The 26,320-nt window shown below is 43.6% G+C and overlaps 1 protein-coding gene across 14 annotated transcripts in view; it reads right to left on the bottom strand.

Annotated features, from left to right (window-relative positions):
* Window positions 1-26,320, bottom strand: part of PTPRT (protein tyrosine phosphatase receptor type T) — a 1,072,026-nt gene that overhangs the window by 594,788 nt on the left and 450,918 nt on the right. For all 14 annotated transcript variants that reach the window (XM_043602349.1, XM_043602354.1, XM_043602350.1 and 11 more), the window contains exon 7: window positions 13,473-13,766. In XM_043602349.1, the coding sequence (XP_043458284.1) occupies window positions 13,473-13,766 (294 nt within the window). The remainder of the gene's footprint in view (window positions 1-13,472; window positions 13,767-26,320) is intronic.

Genomic DNA, 26,320 nt, shown 5'->3' with positions numbered 1-26,320 from the left:
AAATGTAGAACATGAGACTATTAAACATGCCAACTTGGTAACAGCTTTTTTATTGCTAAGTGATGATGCCATGTTGGGTCATTTAAATTTTTATCTATCTTTCTGACTTTCCAAAGTTTCCACAGTGCACATGTATATCTTCCCAACATGCATTCAACACCTATTGAGTGAGTGCCTACTATGTGCCAGGCAGGGTGTAAGGCAGTAATGACCAGAAGAGAAGAGGGTACTGTCCTCAGGGAGTCCACATTCTGATGGAAAGGACATGCAATAAACAAAGACACACAAATAATCAGATGATTACAAATCGGGATAAGTTCTGTGAAGAGTGTTATTAATGGTTAGAAAGGGGGGCACTTGGGTGGCTCAGTTAGTTAAGTGTCCAACTTCAGCTCGGGTCATGATCTCACAGTTGGTGAGTTCAAGCCCCGAGTCCGGCTCTGTGCTGACAGCTCAGAGCCTGGAGCCTGCTTCGGATTCTGTGTCTCCCTCTCTCTGCCCCTTTCCCGCTTGCACTCTCTCTCAAAAATAAACAAACATTGGGGCGCCTGGGTGGCGCAGTCAGTTAAGCGTCCGACTTCAGCCAGGTCACGATCTCGCGGCCCGTGAGTTCGAGCCCCGCGTCGGGCTCTGGGCTGATGGCTCAGAGCCTGGAGCCTGTTTCCGATTCTGTGTCTCCCTCTCTCTCTCTGCCCCTCCCCTGTTCATGCTCTGTCTCTCTCTGTCCCAAAAATAAATAAACGTTGAAAAAAAAAAGACATTTAAAAATAAACAAACATTAAAAAAAAATTCTAATAAAAAATGGTTAGAACAGCAAGTAGAAAGGAGCCTAACTGAGATCAGGACATTAAGCAAGGTCTCCCTGTGAAGTAAGCTTTAAAGGAACCCAGAAAGGAGGATGGTGGGTGGGCTAGGCAAGGGAAAGGTGGGGAGTGAGTTCCAGGGAGAGGGAGCAGCTTGCGCAAAGGCTGGGGGCGGGCAAGAGCTTGGCCACTGTGCTTTTGAGGAACAGAATAAAGCCCAGAGTGGCGGCTGCCACATATGAGGCAGGCTGAAGAGAACGCAGAAGCAGAGATTGTAGACAGACTTGAAATACCACTTCATGCCTATGAAATTGGCAAATTAAAAAAAAAATCATGGTAACACAATTCTGCCAAGGTTATGCTGAAAGTGCTCATATCATTATGAAAGAGCACAGTTACTTCACTGAAAGCAATCTGTGAAATGTAGCAGAAGCCATAAGGATGTCTCTACCTTTTAGTACCTCAACTCCTTACAATGTAGTCTGAGAAAATAATTCAAGCAGAAGACTACAGGCCGGGAGAGGACGATACTTTGGAAACACCCAAATATCCAACAATACAGGCATCATTTAGCAAGCTACTGTAATTAGACTCTGAGGAACACGATGAGCCATTAAAACAATATTGAAAACTCCTTAAGAACCTGTAAAATATTAACTTATGGTGCTGAGTGAAAGGAGAGGGCTATAAATGGCACATGGGGCATAATTACATGGTAAGAATGGGATCAGTGATTGAAAGGGAATATGCACTAGCAAAAAAAAATATTAATTGGTATATGGGATAGAAGTTCTATTTTCAAAAATTCGCTTTGGTGTCAAGACTACTTCATGTTTTTCAAGGATGAAGATCAAGGTCAATGAAGGAAGGACAGCAGCAGCCCCCACAGCAGCCCTGGGCCCAGCTGGCTCACAGGAAGAGTTGCACATGGCTCTAGTGATTCAAGGCATCCCCAACTAGGGAAATCTATATGGCAATGGCGGATGGGCAACAATTCCCTCCTGGGTCCTCAAAGACACCCCAGCTTCCACTCTCAGCTCCTGTCACAGCTCTCCTTAAGCACCTCAGAACGACAGCAGGTCAAGACAATGCTGTGTGTGATGTAGAAACCATGACTGACACTGGCTTCTGTCTCTTGTGGTGTGTAGTCAATCCCTTTGGGAGCACAGCAAGAGGCTAACTTTGCCCCCTTGAACCCACTGCAGTGAAGGTGTTAGGGGTTACTGGCTAGGAGGGCCTGGAGAGGGACAGAGAAAGTCTGTCTCTCGGTGTTAAATTGAAAAAGCTCACATTTACTAAACACCTACTACATTCTGGGCATTGTGCCAAGCACTTACAGTTATATACCCAAGTGGGTAAGAACAAGAATTAGAGTCAGAATCCAGGGCCTCTATCCTTAGCCACTTCCCAATTGTTGTGACTTGCAATCAAGTACTTCATGGGGTTGCAAGCAGATTCAGTGAGTTATTAGTCATCATTAACACCAATGGCCCTAATTTCTATTCAGTGAGGTAAGCAATATTATCCCCATTTAACAGGGAAAATGGCTCAGAGAAGTTAAGCAAATTGCCCAAAGCTACCCAGCATCCTAATGACAGAACCTGGATTCTAACTCAGATGGGCTAATTTGACTGTCCCTGGCTCCATCTATACACGACATAAAGCTGTGTTCACATTCCAGGGTTCAGCAGGCGTGCAACTGTTCCTGTACCTTCCAAGAATGTCAATGATGCACTAACTATGATAAAAATAACCTCTCACATTTATATAGAGTACTTTACAATTTATAACAATCTTTCACATCCACACTTGACTCTGAGAGGGAAACCTACTTTCCAGTTATATACATTTTATACAACATAGCAAAACAAAGAGAAAATGTTTACAGTGGCCCACAATCTTTTTAAAGGTATATATTTATATGTATATACATGAATATATGTATATATAAATATATATATGTGTGTGTGTGTATATATATATATATATATATATATATATATGGCACATACATATAAATATATACTACATATATGGTGTGTCCGTGCACTCATAGGAGTACAGATAAATTAAAACACCTTCTTCTTAAGGGAATGTTGTTCTCATTACAAGAAAGGATTTGATCTCAGCATCAGCCGCCCTCCCCACACTCCCTTTGAGTATTCAACTCAATGCAAAAGATACGCAAAGGCAGGCCTGGAGCTGAAGCCCGAGTCAATCTGGGGACAGTGGAACTGCTCTGGAGGAAGAAGACTTTGCATTACCTACGTGATCCAGGAGGGAGAGGAGAAGGTAAAAAATCCCTGCCAACTGTAAGGACCTTTAAGTCTGCAGAAGGACTGCAAGTTGTTTGCTGGCAGCGCAGCAATGCAAACCCTTGTCTGTGTCCCACCGAACACTGAGAGCAGTTCTGCTGCTGCAGAAAACAACCCTGTGTTCCTGCAGCTTTCGGAGAGTGGTGGAGAGGGGCCAGCTCCACACTGGGTCCAGTTGGGACAGCCAGGAGAAACAGAGCAATGTTCTAGAACTCAGGGCAGGCAGTGAACAGGGGCCACGTGCGCTCCCCCTGGAAATGTAGGGGGCAGGATCTGGAATGGGGAATTCTGGTCAATACTTCACAGCTCTGCTGATAAACTCACTAGCTCATGGGGCTATGTATCTATATTTCAAAAAACTGGGGCAGTAATTACATACACAATCCTGCAAGCTGACTTTTGTTGTTGTTTTTAACTTATCAGAGCATGAACACTGACCCATGCCATTAGATATTCTATGAAAAACATGGTTTGTAATACCAGCATAGAATTCCACTGTTCACACACACACAAATTTATTTACCTATGGTCTTACTGTTGTGGCACTGAAGTGATTTCCAAGTTTTGCCCTTGTAAATAATGCAGTGATGACCTCCATGTATACAACTCTTTCTGTGAAGCTCTGATTATTTTGTTATGAAAAAAAATTAGTGAATTGTCTTCTAAATATGCTGTGCCACTTAACCCACTTGCAGAAATGCCTGTAAAAGACTGCTTTCACTGCTCCTTGCCAACGCTGGTTTTTACCAGTGAAAAATAGGTATGTTTTGGTAATCTTACAGGTTAAAAGTGCATTTTTTAGATTATCTGTGATACTGGACATGTTAAATTTGTTCTTCACCATTCACATTTTGCTTGACAATTACCTGTCAATATTTTTTAGCCCTTTTTTCTATCACGTGACATTTTTATCAACTTGTTAGAGCTCTTTTTATGTGAGAATATTATCCCTTTCTTCTAAATTCTGTTGTCTTTTCCCATATCCAGCTTACCTATTTGTTTTTTGAATTTTGTTAATACAGTAGAGAAGCTGTTCTTTTCCTTTTCTTTTTACACAGTAAGATTCGACTCAGGGGTTTATTTATTTGCTCTTAATGAGCTGAAAGTCCTTCCGAAGAAAAGAACAATATTTTCTTCTGGTTCTTCCTTTTTTCTGATTTTAATTTAAGTTCTTAATCGATCCAGGATTTATTTAGCGTATCATAATATACATGCAACACATTCTATTTTTTCCAAATTATTAACCAATTACAAATATACTATTTGTTAAGCAATTCTCCATTCATATAAATTTTAATAGCTAGTTTCACTCTATACTGGATTATTCTCTGGGCTTCAATTATTACAGCTATAATAAATGTTGATATTTCACAATGAAATGTCCCCCCACACCACTTTTTTAAACTGTTCTCCATTACTTTCTCCTCTATATTATTTCAGATCAATTTTGAAATCACTGTCAAGTTCCAGAAGGACTCCCATTAGGGTTTTGGTTGCAATTGCATTAAACCCATAAATTAATTTGGGGAGAACTGATATCCCCACAATATTAAATTTGCTAATCCAACTACATGATATACCTCTCCATTTATTCAAGTCTTGCTTTATCTTCCTCAGAAAAGTTTTGCAGGGGTTTATGTTTTCATACGTAGTTGCAGTACGTTTCTTGGTTTCCTCCTAAGTATTTATGTTTTAATTGCATTTGAGAACAGGATACATTTTATTATATTTTCATGTGGTTATTACTGGCATACGGCTATTGATTTTTGTTTATTTGCTTTGTGTCTGACCATAATACTGAAATCTCTTAATAATCCTAATACCTTTTTTTTTCTTGGTTTAGTTTATTCTCTTAGGCTTTGATGCTGTAAGAGTATTTGCTCCTAGAAATAGTAATTCTAAAACAGTGACTTTCCATTCCTGGCTTACTAAGAATTCTGATTGGTAATGAAGACTGATTTCTTTCAAATTATTTTTTAGCCTCTCTGGAGATCATATGGTTTTTATCCTTTGACTTATTGATATGAGGCATTATATGAATAGCTTTTCCAGCATTCAACATTTTTCATCAGTGCCTTTCTAGAATAAACCCAACTTGGTCATGGTGCCTTCTGCTTTCATAATGATGCTGGATGCTGGCGGTCATAGAGCTTTGTAGCTATGTAATTACACACTCAGTTCCCAGCCAGGCCACCTGGTCAGGTATAACCCCTTGGGTAAGTCACTTACCTCCCAGATGATGGAGGAAATCATGGCTCCTCCACTAGGCTGCTGCAAGAATTACAAGTAAAATCCTCCAAACAACCTCAATGCTATGGGCCTTGTATATCATAGATACTCAAACTGGGTAGCTGTTGTTTTCATTACTATGAACCAAAGGAAACACACTTTCTTGGTATTGTTATCTCAAGGTCTTCCCAGGTATAGGAATGAGTGACCTCCAACTGTAACATATTTGGGAGTTACTTTTTTAATCCAGAAAGTCTGATAAACAAAAAAACCAAAGATATTAGATTTAATTATCATCAACACTACCTCTCTGTGGCTTTTTCTTATCTCAACTTTCAAGGTAAGGAGAAATCAAGGAGTATTTATTTCCCCAGGAAGGTCAGTTGGCTTACTATACTTCACCTTCTGAGCCCTAGTTCTCTAGGGATCATGGGGGAGCAAAAAAATCTAAACCTAACAACGTTTTACAGGTTTTTTCTCGTTACTTTGGAATTTCACCCAAGGCTACAGAACCAGGAAAAGTAAGGAGTAAGTATGGCCGCCTCCTGCAGAGAACCTGAGGCACTTCCAGATGTCTTCCTCAGGTCCTCAGGGGCTGGAAGAGGCACCCAACTGGACCCCCCCTCCTCCCTTCAACACCAGGCTCAACCCACACAGCACAGAGGCTGGGTGGATTGGGAGGAGAGAGTCTTGGAACCTGTAAACAGGTGTAGGGAAGAAGGCTTTAGCTTTCCAACTCATCTTCCCGAAGCCAAGGGAGGAGTTCCATGGTAGCCACCTGTAGACATTGTATACATAGAGGGAAGGAGGGGAGAGGGTCTGCAAGAAGAGTAGGGGGACATATCATGTCCCAGCAGATGGCTGCTCATGTGCAGACATCCCCTGGCTCATGCAGCAGCTCCTGAACCAGGTATGGTGAGAGCAGGCTTTCTCTCTCTTCAATCCCTCCTCTTTCCTCCATGGTCCTATGCTCCAGGGGAGGAAGGAGGCACAGAAGCAGCTAAAAAGGCAGGGAAGGAAAGGGAAGTGGAAGAGCAATGAGCACCCCTTCTCCAAATAATTTTGCACAGGTGGTTGTCGTAACCATCTTTTGTGGGTGCCTTCTGGGCTCACCTGCACGACTCTGGCAACCATGTCCCTTTGAGCATGGTGTGGCATGCATGGAAGATCCTCCTTCCCTAGTCTGTCACAGTGCTGGAGGTTTCCCCGGTGGTCTTCAGATTCTGCTTTGGTTCTAGGTAGGATGGTGATCTGCCTGCTATTGGCTGATCTTGCTGTGCCTCCCTCAGACTCATGGGTAATCTCACCAGGATTATGACAGGGCAGAGATAGGAGTTAGAAGTCTGTGCTCACACCACCATCCTGCTCAGAAGGAAGTTCCATTTGCTTTTAATCTAGACCTCTTCTAATCTAATCTCAGACCAGGTTATGCTACCTGCGCATTGAAGCTGAGGCTTACAAAAATTTTCTTTTAATGGCCTGGAGTGCCTGGATGGCTCAGTCAGTTAAGCATCCAACTCTTGGTTTTGGCTCAGGTCATGATCTCATGGTTTTGTGAGTTCAAGCCCCATGTCAGGCTCTGGGCTGCTAACACAGAGCCTGCTTGGGATTCTCTCTCTACCCCTCTCTCTCTCTGCCCCTCCCCCACTCACGCTGTCTCTCTCTCTCTCAAAATAAATTTTAAAAAAATTTTAAAAAGGCCTTACAAGGCTAGTTACATAGCTTTGTTCTGTTTTCTAGACTCTCAATTTCTCTTTCTCTCTTGCTGTCCCTCCACTCTGCCCTAGAACTGGATGCTGGACTGAAAACATAGAGCCCGCCTAAGGATGCTCACTGAAGACAGTCAGGACTCACCTCCGCTCCCTGTTCACAAGTCCTCATGCCTTGGCTTCCCAGGAAAGAGAGGGGTCTGGATAACATGCTGCTCTCTCCTATGTAGGACTTAGACAAAATCAGAAAAAGAGCAACTCCTATCTCCGCCCCTGACCTCATCATCAGGTACCACTGTAGCCACACATCAAGCGGAGGGAACACCTCCGCTCCCTGTTCACAAGTCCTCATAAGCCTTGGCTTCCCAGGAAAGAGAGGGGTCTGGATAACATGCTTCTCTCTCCTACGTAGGACTTAGACAAAATCAGAAAAAGAGCAACTCCTATCTCCGCCCCTGACCTCATCATCAGGTACCACTGTAGCCACACATCAGCGAACCCAGAACACCTGCAAAGCTAGTGTTCGCCATCTTCCCAGGAGCTTAGGGCTTTGGCACTAATCCACCACTGTCTGAGCAAATAAAGACAATGGTACTAGAGCAGTCTTTTTACAACAGGGTCCATCACACCATCAGTTTAGATTCCGACACCCTCTTCCTAGGCCGGAGATGTCTTTTGTTTTTTGTTTTCTTCCAAATAATGTTCATTAAGGGGCTTCTATGTTTTGGATTCTCTGCTAGGCTTATAACTTATCTCACTGAGGGTTCGCCACAAAACAGTGTATCATAATCTCCTGTAAATGGAAGAAACGAAACAGAGAGACAGATGCACTGTCATCCAGATACAAGTGCCACCTTGAAATAAAAACCAGATTCTTTTTGGCTCTAAAGCCCCTATTCTTTTCACTAAATTCTAATGACTACTCTTACTTCATTGAGCTCAGCAATTTGAATTTCTCCTTTCTATTTCCTTAGAGAAAAGAGACAGACACCTATCACTTCAAGTAGGAATCCATAAATATGTGAATAAAATATAATATGCAATCAAACCTCAGGTGGAGGGAATACTAAGTGAGCCCTCCAAAGCAGCAGTATTGCACATTTCTGGCTGTACAAAGTCACTTTTCATTTGGAAAACCTAAATTCGGCAATACCACAATGAAGTGGGTACCCAGGCAATGGGGCCTTTAATTTACAGGGAGCAAGCAATCACAGGGAACTTCTGATCACCTGGCATGCTAGATTGTGGATTTGTGATTCCACAACTGCAAAGTGATGGTTACTGCCAGAGTCTGGCTCAAGCAGGACCTTTAAGGATAAGGGGAGGAGATTTCCAGAGCACAAGAGAGCTAAATTTGGGTTGCTTAAGACCTGTTTCTGAGATAAGGAGGAACAGGTCTCTTGAGAGTAAAACCGGATCCATACACAAGTGGGTGTGGCATGGAGGCAGATCTGGGTGACAATGAGGGAGAATGTCTTTTGTCTAATGCTGGGTGATAGCTTGAAGGCATCAACAAGCAGGTGCATGGCCCATTAAAAGTGGTACCTGCAGAAAAGATGAACTGGACCAGTGTGGTGTCCACACCTCTCATCATCTCACTGGCCTTCCCCTATTGCTGACCCTGGTCCCCATTCTCAATGCTGTTGACCTTGGTTCTCCTCATGGAATCCAGATAGTTGACGCTAGTAGCCTCTGCTCTTTTAAATCTACATGATATTCTGTTTCCACATAGGACCCCAGCCAGAGTTTTATGATAACCAGACCAATATTAGGTAGAGAGTAATAGTAACCACCCAGGATCCCCAGCAGTTAGAAGGTCTGCTATGGGAGCGCATGATCTTCCCATCAGAGATAGCATTCAAGGTGAGGCTGGGTGGGCACCAGACAAGCTCCCAGGACCCAACTAGTATCCATGGATGTCTGCTGTTGGGGATGTGCCAGAGAAAACCACCCACTGTTCTAGATAAGAAAACGTCTGCGAGTCTAGATTATGATCATCGTGTTCTGAAATAGGATTTCTTGTGAGATGATGAACAACAAAAGAAAATGGTACACCCATTCACATGCTAGTCAGTCCAGAGAAATGGACATGTCAGATTTCCTGCTTTAACAATTCATAACCACAAGAGCAACAAGTAATAATTCATTTTATTACAGGCATCTAAAGAGTATTTGGAGCTTTTCAAAGAACTCTGATGTAAATTATCACATATGCACCCCACGCCTGTATCTCAGGAAGGATGGCAGATGATTAAAGAGAGCAAAAGAACAAAACGATGAATGAAAAAAAATAAATGAATGGGGCATCTCAAGGGAATAGTATGAAGAAAGAAAATTAGACTGCTTTCATTGGTACTAAGGAGCCCCTTTGATTCTAAAATGCAGATGCAATCAGGTAGTTCTCAGGGAAGATGAAGGGATACCCTGCTGGTCCCTCCTGGGCTCCAGGCTTCCATATGCCATCACCTGCTATGCATCTTTATCTCAAACACAACATATGCAAACCTCAACTCATTCTCTCGTCCCTAACCCATCTGTTGTGTCTTACATCTCGCCCAACAGTTCCACCACTCACCTCCCAGCCATCCAAACCAGAAGCCATGGAGTATCATCTTTGGGCCTCTTCTCTCACCCCTACATTCCCTGTGTGATAGTCTGTCCAGGTTCTGGCATCACTGGCTAACAGTCTTGCTCTGAACTCGAGACTATTGAGCTAGGATGGTGCTTTGCAGCCAAACTCTTGAAAATGTCCACCTGTAAAGGTGTTACCCCGTTCCTGATGCACCAAGGATATACCCGGCAAGTGGCCTGTCAGACCTAGCAGACCTGGAATACATCCACACCTGCCCTTGCTTAATTGTCCCCCAGGTATCTTCCTGAGCTACACCCATGCTTTAGCCTGAGCGCCTGCTTTAAGCCTTTGCCACCAATGCCTATAACAGAGGTTGGCCCGGGGAAGGAGCTCAGCAGATGTTTGCAGAGAAGGCCTACAGCCTCCGTGGACTGACTAGACCATGTAGCTGGTCTCCATAGTTGCCAGTCTCCCTACCACGCAAACCCACCCTCAAGAGGACATGTAGAGAGGAAACCCCATCAAAGCATGTGATGGGGAATTCCTTGAGCCAAGAGACTTAGCTCTAAGCACTGAATTGATTTGCAATCTTGGGCTGATGATGCCGTGCCTTAGCTTTCCTCCCATTTACCTCTCAGAGCGGCCTCAAGGATCAAGCAACATAGTGGGCACACCACCAAAGTGGCACGTAGGTGTGGCACAGCGTATCAGTGATTCCTCAATGTGGGTATGCCTCAGCATCACTCAGAGGGCTCCTTAAAGCATAGATTTCTGGACTCCACTCCCAGAATTTCTGCATCATTAGGTCAGGGCTGAGGCCTGAGAATTTGCATTTCTAACAAGTTCCCAGGTGATGCTGATGGTCCAGGGACTAAACTCTGTGAACCAGTGTGCCAGACCATTTTAAGAGCACTGCCTTTCCCCACCGACCTGGTTTTTCTCCCTGAAGTATGCTATTTCAATATTCGACTTTATGTTTATGTTTTACCCTTTTTGCTGTTTTGCTGGAATCTTAACATAGTCTGTAAATTCCTCTGGGCAGAAATTATACCTTCCACACTCCACATTCTCTCATTTTCTGTTTTGCAAAATAATGAGTACATTTCCAGTGCGATTAATAATAGAAAAAGGAAAGGGGGGGACCCACACTACCAACCCCAATAAACAGCTTCCACAAATGGATACCAGCCCTGGAATCCTCTTAAAAATTAATTATGAGGCAAAGAATATTCTACCATCAGTGGCAATGTGGGAAAGAAGATTATGTTCTTGATGACACATTTTATAAAATGTGGGTTATTCAAGATTTTAGCTGTAACTTACTTAAACACCAACATTTTTTGAAATATAAAACCACAAACAGCATTTCAACTCATAATTTTTATAGTGATAGTCAGACAATTGTGTTTTCAACATGTAAAATCCATTACGCAGTCGTGGCAACAGTTTGCAATAGATTGTAAATTTTTATTGAGATGATCATCTTCCGATTGAATTTCAAAATGTATTATATGATCATCAGCAAATACGTCCAGAGGGGCTGCTAAAGGACTTTCAGTATCATTTATAAAGATCAAAAACCCTGGAAACTCTTAGATTTACCCTGTGGAAAAAGAGAAGTCTCATTGGTAGGATCAAATCAATTACTTTTATGGATGAATATTGAATTGCAAAGCTGAGATAAGGTATTACCTGGTTTAATAACATAATCTTATGTCCTTTTAAAGTAGTAGGTTTTATAATCAGGTTTCAATAAGGAATTTTGCAAAGGCCTGCTTTTGAAAACAATCAAGAAAATGGCATTTCTATTTATTATAATGGTCTGACAACATCCAAAGGAATACTCGCAAGCAACGGGCATCCTCACTAACCTTGGGTTATAGACCACCCAGACGGACTACTGAGGTACGTAAGAGTGATTACAGTCAGTTCTGCTATAGCTCTTGTTCTGACAACTCACGTGTGTTCCAACATGATTGACCTATTAGGGGACAATCTGAGCATAGCACGAATGTTACATTTGCTATGTGTGAGTCTGCACATAGAAACACTATGGAAGCAGAAAACTGCACTCGGCTCCACTGAGCCACGCACGAGTACAGAGAACGTACCCCCCTCAAACATCGACCTGCTGCCTCTGTTCACAGCACGTGCTGTGAGCCCCAGGCACCCACAGCTGGTGTCATGACTTTCCATCACGTTCAGAAAGCCCTCTTCATCACCACCCCAGCTCGCAGGCTGCAACCTGCTTCAAAAGCAAACCCGGGGTCTCTCTGCAAGGAAACACACTCTATGTACTGCAGTATTTATGCATATCCTAAGCCACTGACAGGTGTGAACTGTGCGACCAGTTTTACTATTTTCCTCTTTTTTTTTTAATGTGTCATTGATGAAGAATGAGCGAAGTACCCTAATCCCATTTTCCCCCATAACCCTGATAGTCTTTATCGCATAACTTTCCATACTACAATGATTTTCAGGGACACGTATGTCGCATTATAGAACTAATTGTATTTTGGTTTTTTTCTTCCATGGGGGTCGCTGTGCCGATGGGTCCTTCTCTCCCCACCTGGAACCCATCAGTGACTCTTCCTCCCTTGGAATCCAATGGCTCATGCTACTGCTTCCCTGGTCCCCCCCTGGAAGAACCCCAGCACTGTATTCCATGCCAGTGGCACAGACTTCTCTATCTTTTCACCGTGGGGTGACCAATGATCAGTGGCATTAGAGTCAGAAGAACCTGAGTGCAAATCCTGACGGTGCCACTGGTTAATTCTACTTTGGACAAAAGGTTTGAAAATATGGAGTCTCTATTCCTTCATATATATGTGAGATAAAAGTACTTACATCAAATGGTTAAAGGGCGAAAAACCACACTGAGTTCTTTTAACTTCTTGAGTTACATTCAGAGCTGTAACATCTCAGGAATACAGTCAGGGATAAAATCCTAGCCAATATCCCTTATTAGAATCACCATGGAAGCCTGGAGTTCCTGGGGATAGGATATAGTTGGTTCAAAAGAACCTTCTCAGACACAGTCTCAGCCACCAAATTCTTAAGCAACAACCAAAAACCTCAGAGAAACTGGGGGAGGCACAAGTCCCCTGGGATATACTGAGCCAGGATCTTGGAGGGATATAGAATCCAGAGGACCCATGAAGGGACAGTCCCAACCCAGACTGTTCGGTTGGAACCAGGAGGGCCTGAGGGATACAGAGCCAGAAAGCTCTCAAGGACTAAAGCAGTTCCAGAATCCACTGAGAGGCACTTTCAGAGCCAGGAAGTACTCAAGACAAAGTTGGCATCAGGAACCTTTCAGAGACGTAAATAGAACCAGGAACCCTCAGGCAAAGTGTCAAAACCAAGAGCTCATTAGGGTCACAGGCCTAGGCAAGGAATCCTCAGGGACAAAGTTAACATCACAAGCACCTGAGGTAGCTAACAAGAATCAGAAGCACACAGAGGTGTAGTCCAAACGAGGCCGTGACAAGGCACACTTTCAGAGCCAGGAGCCCTGAGAGACACTTCGAGCGCTAGGAAGCCTCAGACTTACAGTGGCACCAGGAATCCCCGGAGGCACACAACCAGTGTCCCATTGGAAACACTGTCAGAACCAGGAACTCTCCAGGACACGGCTGGAGTCAGGTGGCTCTATGGGTCCCAGTCATCACCAGAGCCAGGAGGGCCTCGAAGGCAAGACCAAAGCCCTGACTGTTGCCTTCCACAACAGGAAGCACAGTCGCATCAAAGAAGTCTAGGAATGACTGTCGCAGAATGCCAATAGAAGGATCACTCAGGGCAACTGCCCGACCTCTCGAAGCAGAGTCAAGAAGGAAGCTCTTACCTGCACACTTGGTTCTGGTGGTGAGCGGAGGCCCTGGTGGTCCCGTGCCTCCCTCCCCCGGTCGTGTGAGCAGCACCCGGATCTCATACTCCACATCAGGGTCCAGATGCCATAGCTTATAGTTGGGAGAGTCAACTATGTGGGTCTCGGCCCAGGTGCCCGTGGTGGTGCGGTACTCCACCTCCTTCAGGATGATGGGGCCATCCCCGATGATAGAGTTGGCATTCGGTTTGATCCACAGGTATGTGGCCCCTACGGCCAGCAGCTCTGGGGGGGCGATGGGTGTGGGAGGCTCTGGAAGACAAGCAATCAGCAAAGGATGTCAGACCCAAATGGTTTACAGAGAAGAATCCAAGCATATAAGGACAAGAACAGAATTCCAGAGTGAGCCACTTACAGGAGCCCAAATCCCTTTCATGACTCCATTCACATCCTACCTTAATTTCTATGATTTTTTTTTTGTTTCAATACTGTGGTGAGAGATTTTTTTAATGTAAATACCTGAATTGGTATTTCTTCTACCACACGACCGTATCTCCATTTAAATAAAGAAAGAAGGTAATTGTGAATAAATGGTTTTTCTGGAACACAGCAAAGCTGCCTGGGTTAATATTTTGTTTTCCGTCCTCAAATGAGAACATGCCCTTACTGAAGTGGAATTTGGTTCAAAACCCAGGAGAGTCTGAGGTTTGTAACCATTTCCTTCATAGCAACACATGGATTCCTAGTGGAAGTTATCCCCCAAATAGTGCTATGAGCCAAAGCAGCAAAAAGATGATGGCAAAGGAAAAATTCAGCTTCTTTTCAACTCTAGCGGGTTTCCTCCAGTAAGGAGGATGTCACAGGCACAGTGTCCTCTGTAGGAATCAAGGGTCAAGGGAAAAGTCAATGCAGAGTTATCTTGCATCCTGTATGGGTTGTTCCTCTTCCACTAAGTTCTATTTCTTTGGTTAAATAAACTAGAATTTCAACAAGCACTTATGGTAGGTCTTTCTGGCAATTCTTAGCCCATTGGCGTAGCTCCCGAAATGAACATTAACTTTGTATTTCTTATTTACCAAGAAATCTCACATGCACTGCTTTGTGCAAATCTTGGGACACAATCACCTCCATTTTGATGGATTAAAAACAAACAAACAAACAAAGAATCCAAGTGATTGGGTCACCTAACCAAAATCATGAAGCAGGTAAGGTAGGATGGAACCCACATCTCTATGTCTTCCCAGACCAGCTATTCCTTTGGAAAGCTGTTTGCTTATAGACACCCATTTTCTAGAACTCAAACTGGTTATGTTTGTTATTTTTATTTGTAGCAAAAAATAGCAGTGACAAAGCAATAAAGAAAATAACAATAGGGGCGCCTGGGTAGCTCAGTCGGTTAAGTGTCCGACCTCAGCTCAGGTCATATCTCACGGTTCGTGGGTTCAGGCTCTGTGTCGACAGCTCAGAGCCTGGAGCCTGTTTCGGATTCTGTCTGTCTGTCTCTCTCTCTCTCTCTCTCTGCCCCTGCCCCACTCATGCTCTGTCTCTGTCTCTCAAAAACAAACACTGAAAAAAATTTAAAAAAAAAGAAAGTAACAATAAAGAGAAAATAACTCCCCTTACCTACCACTCAATATAACAGCCATTTTTATTTCTCCATGTTCCATTACAATTTCTATTCATATTTTTAATCCTTGTTAATACAGCTACAGTAACATAAAGACCCAATGTTTTTCTCCCCTCACTTCTTAGATTCTAAAGACTTTGTTGACAACATGGATCTTGCCATCACAGTCTTTAATAGCTACAGAACAATCTATCAGGCAATCATACTAATCTCCAATTCTTGGGCACGTAAGTTGTGCCAAGTTTTGCTACAGTAAATAATGCTGCAATGAACATCTTTGTGCAAATGACTCCAATTTTTCTGGTCTCATATTTTCTTGGAACCAATTGCCAGAAATGGGATCTGTTAATGGATATGAACAAATTAATGATTCTTGGAGTAGAATTAGGAAGTGAAGAGTCAGTGGGTGGGGGAGCATCTGGGAGTGGAGTATAATGCAGATGTGATCAAAACTTTTGGAGGGCCTCTGGGCTATTCAGGTGGGTAAGGCAGGTACAGGTTTCCATCTGGAACTCAGGTGAGAGCTTCGGGATAGATCAGACTCATTCAGTGTTTGCTTTCTAATTAATCACCTACCCACAAAGATTCTCCAGAGACAGAATAATTGCTATGAAACAGAGGTGGACAATATTTTCTCAGTGTGATTTGAAGCAAATCTTAAGGGACAACTTCAGATTGCCTCTATTATAGCCTGCCATTTGGTCAGAGAAGGAAATTAAGCAGATTAGTCAAGCTAGATGCTTTTCTTTACAAAGCCATGAAGGTTATTACTCAAGGCCTTGTTATCTCAAAGGTGTTTGCAAATTGATTTTTTGATAATTTGTTCCAGGTAGAGAAGTTAAGTTGGCAGGCAGATAATTTCTGAGCTCATCCTTTGTGCATTTTAAATATATAGACCTTTTGATCATCATTGTCAACTCTCCAGAGTCCCCATCAGTCTACAGTGGGGCCCCAAGGGTGCTATTTTGTAGCTCTGTGATAACTCTGCTCAACTCCTTAATATAATTATTCACAGACTGGCCCTGGACAGAATTAAGAGCAGCAGACTTCAATACTTTGGGGCTTGGGCCAATCGACTTTCCTCCATGGTCTTTGCTCTGTTTCAGGCATTAGCAGTAAATTGCTGACCACCAGAAAGAAAATAAAGTATCAATCTTTCCAAATGTTTAGTCTCTTTTCACTTATTTCTGGTGGTAGGTACAATATAGTAACAAACTTTCCCTCGAGTAAATGGATGTCTCCATCTCAGATGACTTACTAGTACACATGTCCCTCTGCAGACTAGCCAATACAATTATCTCTCCCTCTGTCCCCTTGACAAAATATCATGAAGTACATCACAGTGCTTCCTGTACCTGGTTCTAAAACAGCCATCAGATTATTATTTTATTTCCTCTTTTGTTAGTAATCCAATTATAATTGGGGTTCTTTTTTAAAATTTAAATGCAAGTTAGTTAACATATAGTGTAGTAATGGTTTCAGGTGTACAATTTAGTGATTCATCACTTACATTTAAAACCCAGTGCTCATCCCAACAAGTGCCCTCCTTAACGCCCATCCCCCACCCGCCTCCCCTCCAGCAATCCTCAGTGTGTTCTCTGTATTTAAGAGTCTCTTATGGTTTGCCTCCATCTCTGTTTTTATCTTATTTTTCCTTCCATTACCCTTATATTCATGTTTTGCTTCTTAAATTCCACATATGAGTGAAGTCCTATGTTATCTTTCTCTGACTTATCTCACTTAGCGTAATACACTCTAGTTCCATCCATATTGTTGCAAATGGCAAGATTTCATTCTTTTGACCACTGAGTAATATTCCACTGTGTGTGTGTGTGTGTGTACACCACATCTTCTTTATCCATTCATCAGTCAGTAGACATTTGGGCTCTTTTCACACTTTGGCTATTGTCGATGGTGCTGCTATAAACATTGGGGTGCATGTGCCCCTTTGAATCAGCATTTTTGTATTCTTTGGATAAATAACTAGTAGTACGATTGCAGGGTCATAGGGTAGCTCTACTTTTAATTTTTTGAGGAACCTCCATACTGTTTTCCAGAGTGGCTGCACCAGTTTGCATTCCCACCGACAGTACAAAAATGTTCCCCTTTCTCTGCATCCTCGCCAACATCTGTTGTTGCCTGTGTTGTTAATTTTAGTCATTCTGACAGGTGTGAGGTGGTATCTCATTGTGGTTGTGATTTGTATTTCCCTGATGATGAGTGATGGTGAGTAATCTTTTCGTGTCTGTTGGCCATCTGGATATCTTCTTTGGAAAAGTGTCTGTTCGTGTCTTCTGCCCATTTTCTTCACTGGATTATTTGTTTTTTGGGTGTTGAGTTTGATTAGTTCTTTATAGACTTTGGATTCTTTATAAGTCACATGCATGAGTGGTTCAAAGAGAAGTAGGGATATGAGACACACTATTTTTTTTTGTAAGCACCTCTCTTTTTTTAAATGAACAGAAATATCAGGTTTGTCAGTTCTCTCTGAAACGAACTGCTCAAGCACACAATGCAAGAAATATGAGGCCATCTAATCCAACAACTGGAGTCATCAGAAAGGGAACCAAGGCCAGGGAGGGTCTGTTTACTAGAAGGTGGGGGCGGAACATTAGAACTTTGGGCCCTAGCAGAATTCCTGCTCCTCCCTTTTTCTTCTCGTACTTCAGATGTTTAAGCAATTAACCAGAAGGATCTTTCAAGGGAGTCTATGCAAGTAGTTTTTAACTTTTGAGGATACATAGGCCCTTGCAAAGATCTGGTGAGAAATTTCAGACTCTTTTCCCAGGAAAATGCACATATGCCCACCATTTCAGGAATTCATGAACACTTCTGAAGCCTATACATGAACCCCTGAAGAGGCTATGCTGAGAATAAAGGCAAAGCACAGAGATCCTGCTTATGCACCACATGCCCATAATACTTTACACTTCTTTGAGACCCTGAAGCCACCCTTTGATGCAGGGGCTAAAGCCAGGAGTACAATCAGTAAGGAAATGGAACTTGGTGTAAACTTCACATATCTAGTGCTTCTAGGCTCCCAGGGTCCCAAACATCTGGGTGAAAATAAACATTCTAAGATTTCCATGGGATAATGTGAAGTAAATGTCTAAGTCCCTCATGGCCATGACCCACCTAACACATTAATAGTTTCAACATTTGGGCTAAAATATTTTACGGATGAAGACATGACCCTACCCATGAGATGCTATATCCTAACTAGAAATCTTCTACGAAGGCTGCCTTAGTAGTTTGTGTTGCTATAACAAAATACCAAAGGCTGGGTGGCTTAAACAATAGGCCTTTATTTCTTAGAGCTCTGGAGGCTACGAAGACCAAGATCAAGGTGCCAGATAACTCAGTTCCTGGTGAGAACCCCTCTTCTTGGTTTGCAGATTATCTCCTTGTTATGCCCTCCCATGGTGGAGTGAGAGGGACAGGGACAGGGACAGGGAGAGGGAGAGGGAGAGGAGCTGGTCTCTTCCTCCTCTTATAAGGGCACAAATCCCATAATGGGAGCTCTACCTACATGACTTCATCTAAACCTAATCACCTCCCAAAGGCCTCCACCTTCCTAATACCATCACATCAGGGGTTAGGGCTTCAACATGCGAATTTGGAAAGGGCAGGGGGCACACAATCATGCATTATATAACAGAGGCTTTGTTTTCAAATGCATCCTTCTCTTCTCAAGGTCATGGTCTTGAGGTGAACAACCTTACAGAACTCTCTGTGAAAGAAACCCCAACCAGTATGTACTCTCTGCTTCTCATGTGCCAGACAGAGTGCTGGGTATGGGGACTTTAGTGGTAGAGAGAAATGCAGGCTCTCCGGACCCATGGAATGAGAGCATAAGGCAGTCAATTAAAGCAGCAATGCCAATAAAGTGGAAGGGAAAGGTCATGATGGGGGTGGTAGAGACAGTTAATGAGGTCTACGAAGGGACCTAACCTGGTGCAGAGGGAAGCTCTTGCAGAGACAAAGCTCACAACCCTTGGGCCTTAAATTCATGTTACGTTTGCAAGCAAAGAGAGAATGTCTTGGGGGTCCTGTTGATCTGAGTTGTTTGGGAAGATACCATAGAGGCTCAGAGTGGTAAGCAACTAAAACTAGGTGCTCAGAACACTCTTAATCCACTCATCCTACAAACACTGAACACCTGCTATCAGTCACATGCTGTTCGGAGCGCTGAGGATCCAGTGGTAAACACAACAGACACAACCCTGGCTGCCAGAAGCTCACATTCTAGCTTTCACTCAAGGACTGCCAGAAAGAGAAGTAATAAGAAGGTAATTCAGAAGCTGAGGAGGAGGAGGAAACTGGAGGAGCCCAGGTGCGTGCTTCTGGATCAACCAAATGATGTGCATCCGTACAGCAGAATACCGTACAGCAAGGAAAAAGGAACAAACTACTGACACAGAGCATGAGTGAATCCCAAAATTATGTTAGGCAAAAGGAGGAGAAAAGAAGAACGCATAACGATTCCATTTATATGAAAAGCTCAAGGAGAGGCAACATTGACCTATGGTGATAAACAAATTACATACCTGTGGGAGCAGGTACTCACTGGGATAAGGCATAAAAGAACTTTCTGGAGTGTTGAAATGCACTGCAGACTGATTTGGGTAATTAAATAATAAGAATAGTGTTCCCTCTGGTTGAGGTGACTGCCTGGAAGGGAACTTGAGAAAACTTTCTAAGGTAATAAAAATTTCTGTATCTTGACTAGGGTTGTATAACTCATCAAACTGCACTTCCAGTATTGTGCTATATGTCAATGATTTTTAAAAAGTTTAAGGAAAATAAACAAAAATATGGCTTGCCTGTGGCCCAGCAGGTGGGAAGAATGCCACTAAATTTTACCGAGAGATGAACCCCAGAATACCTGGAGGAAGGAGCCTCTAATCACATATCGTTTATCTCCAAATAATTCTATCAACATCATCAGATGCTTGAATTCCTATTATTTTTCAGGACACACCAGTTCTCATCCATGAGGCTTTTCACATATGAAACCACGAACCCCCTTTATCTACTTGATCCTGAACCATCAACTGTGTAGCTAGGAATAAGTTTTTCACATTTGGTGACACTCTCTGCTGACAAAGTCTGGAACCAAATCCAGAGGGACAAGGTCTGGCCTTCCGGGAGCTGAACTCGGAGACTGCACTGGCCCCTTCCAACCAGGCATCAAAGCACTTCAAGGACAAGACTCTGTGAGCCACCCACACATAAGTCCTGGGCAGCAACTGCCCTGGATCTGCCAAGGCTCTCCTTCAACACGTAGGTGGTGAGGTGACCCCTTAATATAATTCTGCCTTGTCCTCAGGCAGCAATCTCCAGACCAATTCTATCTTTCTTTTTCCTGCTGTGAGCACTTGTAACAGTTTGGCTCCCCAGAAATTCCTACAGACAGCAAAAGTGCTTCAAATAGCTAGAGAGCAAGCTTTGTGCGTATGCATTGTCTGCTCCAGACAGAAATCAAACCTTTGGAGAAAAACTGAATGTTGCTAGGACGTAAAGTGACCCTCGACATGTTTAAGGTGGATATAACCTGGCCTCTGATGCTTTCCACCACCCACTGCCCCCTATCTGATCACCTAACTGCATCACTATTGACTGACCCATGAAGAGTCTGCAAGAATGCCCCCACCCCATTCTACCCACCAACATACACACATACCCTCATACTACTTTATTATTCCCACCTCCACACTTTTGCACATGCCAGTTTTCCCGATTAGAACATCTTTCCTTTTACTTTTAATCAAACCGGGCCCATTTTTCTTTTTAATTCTGCTTCATAAATACTCAGCTGTACGACCACAGGGCACATAATGGATGCTCAAAGCATCATGCTTGTTAGATATTCTACTGACTGGCACACAACACTGTTTCATACAATAATGAATTAAGGATCAAAAAGAAAAAGGGAGACTAGCTGGAGATCAGGGTCCAAATCCTTCTTTGACCTGCCTTTCCACTAACCAGCTCTGTGACCCTGGACAGACCACTCAATCTTTGAGACTCTCAATGTTTTCATCTTTAGAATGAAAGATGGTTCTACAGTTCTAATTAGAAAAGTATCTAAAGTCTCCACCAGGAACTGTAAGGATTCTATGTGCATATGTTCACTGACTCTAACCTGTGTCTTGTCAACCAGAGACCCCACCTTCTCCTTCCATGGCATGGACTCATGAGGTCCCTGAGCAGAAGGCACAAGTAGACATAGCACTAATGTACTAAAACATGCCTACCAGAATTAGTCTCTGTGCCCTAGCCTAACATACAGTCAATAATTTTTGATGTCTTATGCAAAAGAAAACATTTTATAAGTTTCCCCTAAATAAGAGTTTGGAGTTGCCATGAAGAAATAAAAAAGAACAAGAAGGAGAATATCACAGAAAATAGTGGATGGACATTCAAACTAAGGATTGGAAGTGTCTGGGGAGAAGACATCAAATATGTGGAACAGAACAATAATCAAAGACATACCTAAAGAAAATTTCTTTGAAATAAATGGAGCACTGAGTTTACAGAGGATGAAGAACATAGTGGGCTCCCGGCAAAATCAATGATGAGACTCAAAATTAAGCACAAACTGATAATACGTTGAAATACAAGACTAAAGAAAAGTTCCCCCAAGCATCTAGAGACACAGAGATCTCCATCAAAACAAAAAAGACTAAACAATTGGTTCTCAGACCTCAGCATTTCAATTCGAGATACTGTGATGTAATGGTGAAACTGGTGAAAGTAGTAGTAATAATCCCAAATGACTGCAGTGGCAACTAATATGTAACTGCAAAATTTTATGCACCTGTCACTGTTTCTTACTGACTTAGAATATTAACTCACCATCTTCATAGCAACTCTATGGGTAGATACTATTATGATTCACGTTTTACTTAAGAGAAGAAAGAGACGCAGATTAACTTTCCCAATGTCCAACACCTAGTCATTCAAGAAGCCAGGACTGGGGCCCACGCAGCCTTAGGATGAGGGCAGAGGGAGAGGTCCCCAACCATAATAACATAATACACGCACACGGGTTTTAAGAGGATGTTTCATGACCCAAGAATTTTAGAGCCAGCTAAGTTGTGGTACAGTTGCACAGCTAACAGAAAGACACTCTCAGACTCTTCCTAAAAAATGCAAGAAATACAATGTCTGCTTGCCCTTCCTAAGAGAAAAGATCACTTGAAGAAAGGCCCCAGTCCACCTTGAGATGAATCAAAATCCTAACTTTAGGATGGGGGAATTCAGATACTAACAGGATTTATCTTTTGGACACATGGAATTTCTCTGAAATAGTCTCTCACTCTTCCCCCTTCTCCAGGTGACTCACCTTCCCTTGTCCTTCAAGAGAGCTCTCCTCTGGGATGCCTTCCTGGATATCACCTCAAAGTTGTGTTCTCTGTGTTCTGTGGTTGTGTTAGCCCAGGGTCCCAAGAAACAAAGCTTGAGACAAGGATTCTGTGCAAGTCATTGATTGGAGGAGTTTTTAGTAGGAGGCATGGTAGGAGAAAGGTCAGGAAGCCAAACATGGATGTAGTTTGGAGCTCTGGAGCATTAAGTGCACAACCTCACTTGTCCCTCACTGAGGCAAGGGCATCAGCCATTTGCACCATTGTGTCATTAACCAGAAACAGGCTGCTCTGGGGGTGCAGGCACTGCCCGTCAGCCAAGCAGCTCCTGTGTGGCTGAGAACAGTTACCCTGCAAAGGGTGCAGTCATTTCCTAGGACTTCTATAACTATGTACCACAAAATGGGTGGCTTAAACCAACAGAAATTTACGCTCTCATAGTTCTAGAAGTGAGACGACTGAAATCAAGGTGTCAGCAGGGACATGCTCCCTCTGAAGCCTCCAGGGCAGAATGCTTCTCTGCCTCTTCTACCTTCTGGTGTTTGCTAGCAGTCCTCAATCTTCCTTGGATTTTAGATGTGTCAGTCTGATTTCCGTTTGTGTCTTCACATGGCCATCTTCTCCATGTGTCTGTGTCCCTACATCCAGATTTCCCTTTTCTGATGGACTCCAATCTTACTGGATGAGCACCCACTCTACTCTAGTATGACCTCATTTTAACTTAATAAATTACATCTGAAAAGACCCTCCTTATTTCCAAATGTGGAAATGTTCTGAGGCTCTAGTAAAAACATGAATTTGGGGGGAACAATCAATATTAAATCCAGTACAAGGGCAACTGTGAGGCTTTAGCCGCACCCATGGCCACTAGGGGAAGGGTGCACCGTCCTGGGGATCGGGCACCAACAGCATCCTCTGTAATTGACACGGTCCTCAGTACCCCCTGGGCACAAATTCATCACAAAATTTGTACAGCACACATAGACTACTTGCTGATGGATCTGTCTCAAGGACAGAGGCCAAGCCATTTTCGCCTATGTCCCCAGATCCTATCACAGCACCTGCTCTATGGTGGGCTTGATCCTGGAGTCACAATACTTCAGCAGTTTTACCTCCCCAGCATGGAAGGCCATGCATGGACATTTACTCTTCCCTTTTCTGGCACAAGTACTGCTATTTCTTAGGATTCTAGGCAATTCTTTTTTCTATGGCTCAGCTACCTTTTAGCCAAATGCAGCTGATTCTGGTGGCACCCAGACAAAGTTCTCTTGACTTATCTAGAGGTCACGTGTGGTTTTGGTGGATAATACCACCATGAGCTGATGACTTCCTACCTCCAGCACCTGCATTTCCCTGGCTGGTAGCTTTCTACAGCTGCCAGAGTTTGATGGCCCCACTGTAGGGTAGACTGGGCATGCCAGGGTGTTATCACTCCCAGGTACAACTCTTTCCCAATGAGGAATATAAGGAGGTGGATAAACACCCCAGTTTCTTTGATCCTTGGTGGAACAATGGGCCTGCTCTACTCAGTCTTTTTTTTTTTTTTTGATGTTTGTTTATTTTTTGGGGGGGGGGGGGGTCAGAGAAAGAAGGAGAGAAAGAAGGAGAGAGAGAGAGAGAGAGAGAGAGAGAGAGAGAGAGAGAGAGAGAGAGAATGAATGAATCCCAAGCAGGCTCGGTGCTCACAGCAGCAACCCCGATGTGGGGCTTGAACTCATGAACTGTGAGACCGTGACCTGAGCCAAAGTCAGATGCTCAACTGACTGAGCCACCCAGGTGCCCCTTTTCAGTCTTTTAATGGATCACTAGTGGGAATGAGCATCAAATACCTCCCAGAACTACCAGCTCATTCATGCATCCTTTAGGGGAAGCCTTCCTTCCTTTCCTGCTTCACTAACTCTCCTCCTCTACCAGTGTTCTCTTCCATTTCCAAATAAACTACTTGCCAAATGCTGTTGCAGGGTCTGGTTTTGGAGAAATCCAAAGTAAGCCATTATGAAAACCAGGGCAAGTTACTTCTCTGTGACTCAGTTTCCTCATCTGTAAAATGGGGGTGATAACAACACCTCCCTCATGTGGCTTGCCATGAGGATAACATCAGGTATTCTAATCAGTAGTCTTAAACAGTCCCAGCACATTGCAAGTGCACTTAGTTGGCACTAAGTTGGGAGGAAACTGAGTTGGTACCCTCATTTTGTGGCCCCCATAGAAAGACACAAAGATTCTATTAAATGCATTCCCTTTCCTGTGTCAGGATGAAGAGGGGCTGCAGCAATGTCAGAGTGTACTCCTGCCAACATTTCCACAAGCAAGTACATTTAAGAGCTTGGCCTCGGTCTACTTAACACAGTCATGTTGCAACCAGTGAAGTCATTTAAAAATGCATAATTCAATAGCGACTTAGCACCAGGCGAGATTTCATGATCTGTAACACTCTGTCTGTGCCCTGCTCCTCTGTTTCCCCCAGCATATTGATATTTTTGAGATTACTCTTTGCTGGGCCACTTCCCAAAATTAAGAACAGAGTAATCATTCCAGAAGAGCCTTTCTTTCCTTGACTGCTAATCAAGAGTCTATCTCCTCGAGGGAAGAGCCTAGAATCTAAACCTTCAGAATTAGAGGCCATGTCACAGAAGCATCTTGTTGTAGAACAGCACAGGTCCATGATCCGGCATCATTTGACTCTCTGCCCCACCCTTTCCCAGCAGTCTAGCTATGGAGAATTGGGTGGAAGAAACTCGGGCCTTAGCCAGTTTGGGTGTCTGAGTTCCAGAGACATCCAAGTCAGTAACACCTGCGGGATGCAGAGAGCTATTATTATTCCATGGGACAAGGGACAAATGCTCTCTCAGCACCATGTGCCAGCTCTACCCCAGGATTTACACATATGAACTCATTTATTCCTCCTATCACACTCTGAGGCCAGTACTATCATAGTATCCATTTTACAGATGAGGAAACCAAAGATATGTGCCAGTTACTTACCCCCAGACCTTTGGCTTCAAGGCCACCCTATTGTAACTGGCTCTGTGATTCTGGGGCAGGGATTCTACAAACTGCATTTTGGATTCCCTTGCCAGCTTTGGCTCAGCGCTCCCAGTGGGAGGCTGTATGTGGAGACTAGAAAGGTGGAAGAGGGAAGAAGATGCTCTGCAATCTCCCATCTGCCCCCACAGATGCAGTACCGTCTGTGGCCTCCCTCCTCGGAGGACCAAGCATCCCCCAGTGGGGCCCTTGCTCCATACTCCTATTCCCTTGTGTTACCATGGCCCCGGGTGTGACAGATGCTTCCTGCAATTCCTGGCCACCTTAGTGTCCCAACATTTGCTCTGGCAATCTCCCAACATGTGTGTGATTCCCTTCAATAAAACTGTCTGTCTGAAATACCTACCATGGTTTGGGGTTTCCTTCCCGGATCCTCACTGACAGAGGAAGACATTATAATTATCTCCGCTCTGCATGTGAGGACACAAAGGCACAGAGGTTGAGCAAGCTGCCCAAAGTCCTGCAGCCGGGATAGCACTGGGATACCTGGGATGGCCCGCTCGGGTCTGGGGGTTTAACACTTGCACTGAACTGCCCCACTGTTCTCCACACCCAGGGCAGCTAGAGAGTGAGGCAGGCAGATGAGAGCCAGGGGAGAGTGAGGTGGGCAGATGAGAGCCAGGGAGATAGGGATTTTTTTGTGTTTCAATGAACAAGTACTGAGGGCTGGTTCTATGTTCTGAAGACAGTGAGTCAAAGCAACTGCTTCTACCCTGGAGGAATCTAAGAGACTAGGAAGGGAAAGAGATGTAGGAATCAATACACTAGAATCAAGTGAAAAAGGCTGGACAGTGGCAGGCCAGGGTCTTGATGACACAGAGTGTGGT

This window comes from Prionailurus bengalensis, chromosome A3 (assembly GCF_016509475.1).
Source record: "Prionailurus bengalensis isolate Pbe53 chromosome A3, Fcat_Pben_1.1_paternal_pri, whole genome shotgun sequence".
Classification (NCBI taxonomy): domain Eukaryota; kingdom Metazoa; phylum Chordata; class Mammalia; order Carnivora; family Felidae; genus Prionailurus; species Prionailurus bengalensis.
The sequence above is the reverse complement of the archived record's forward strand: the minus strand, read 5'-3'. Positions and strand labels throughout refer to the sequence as shown.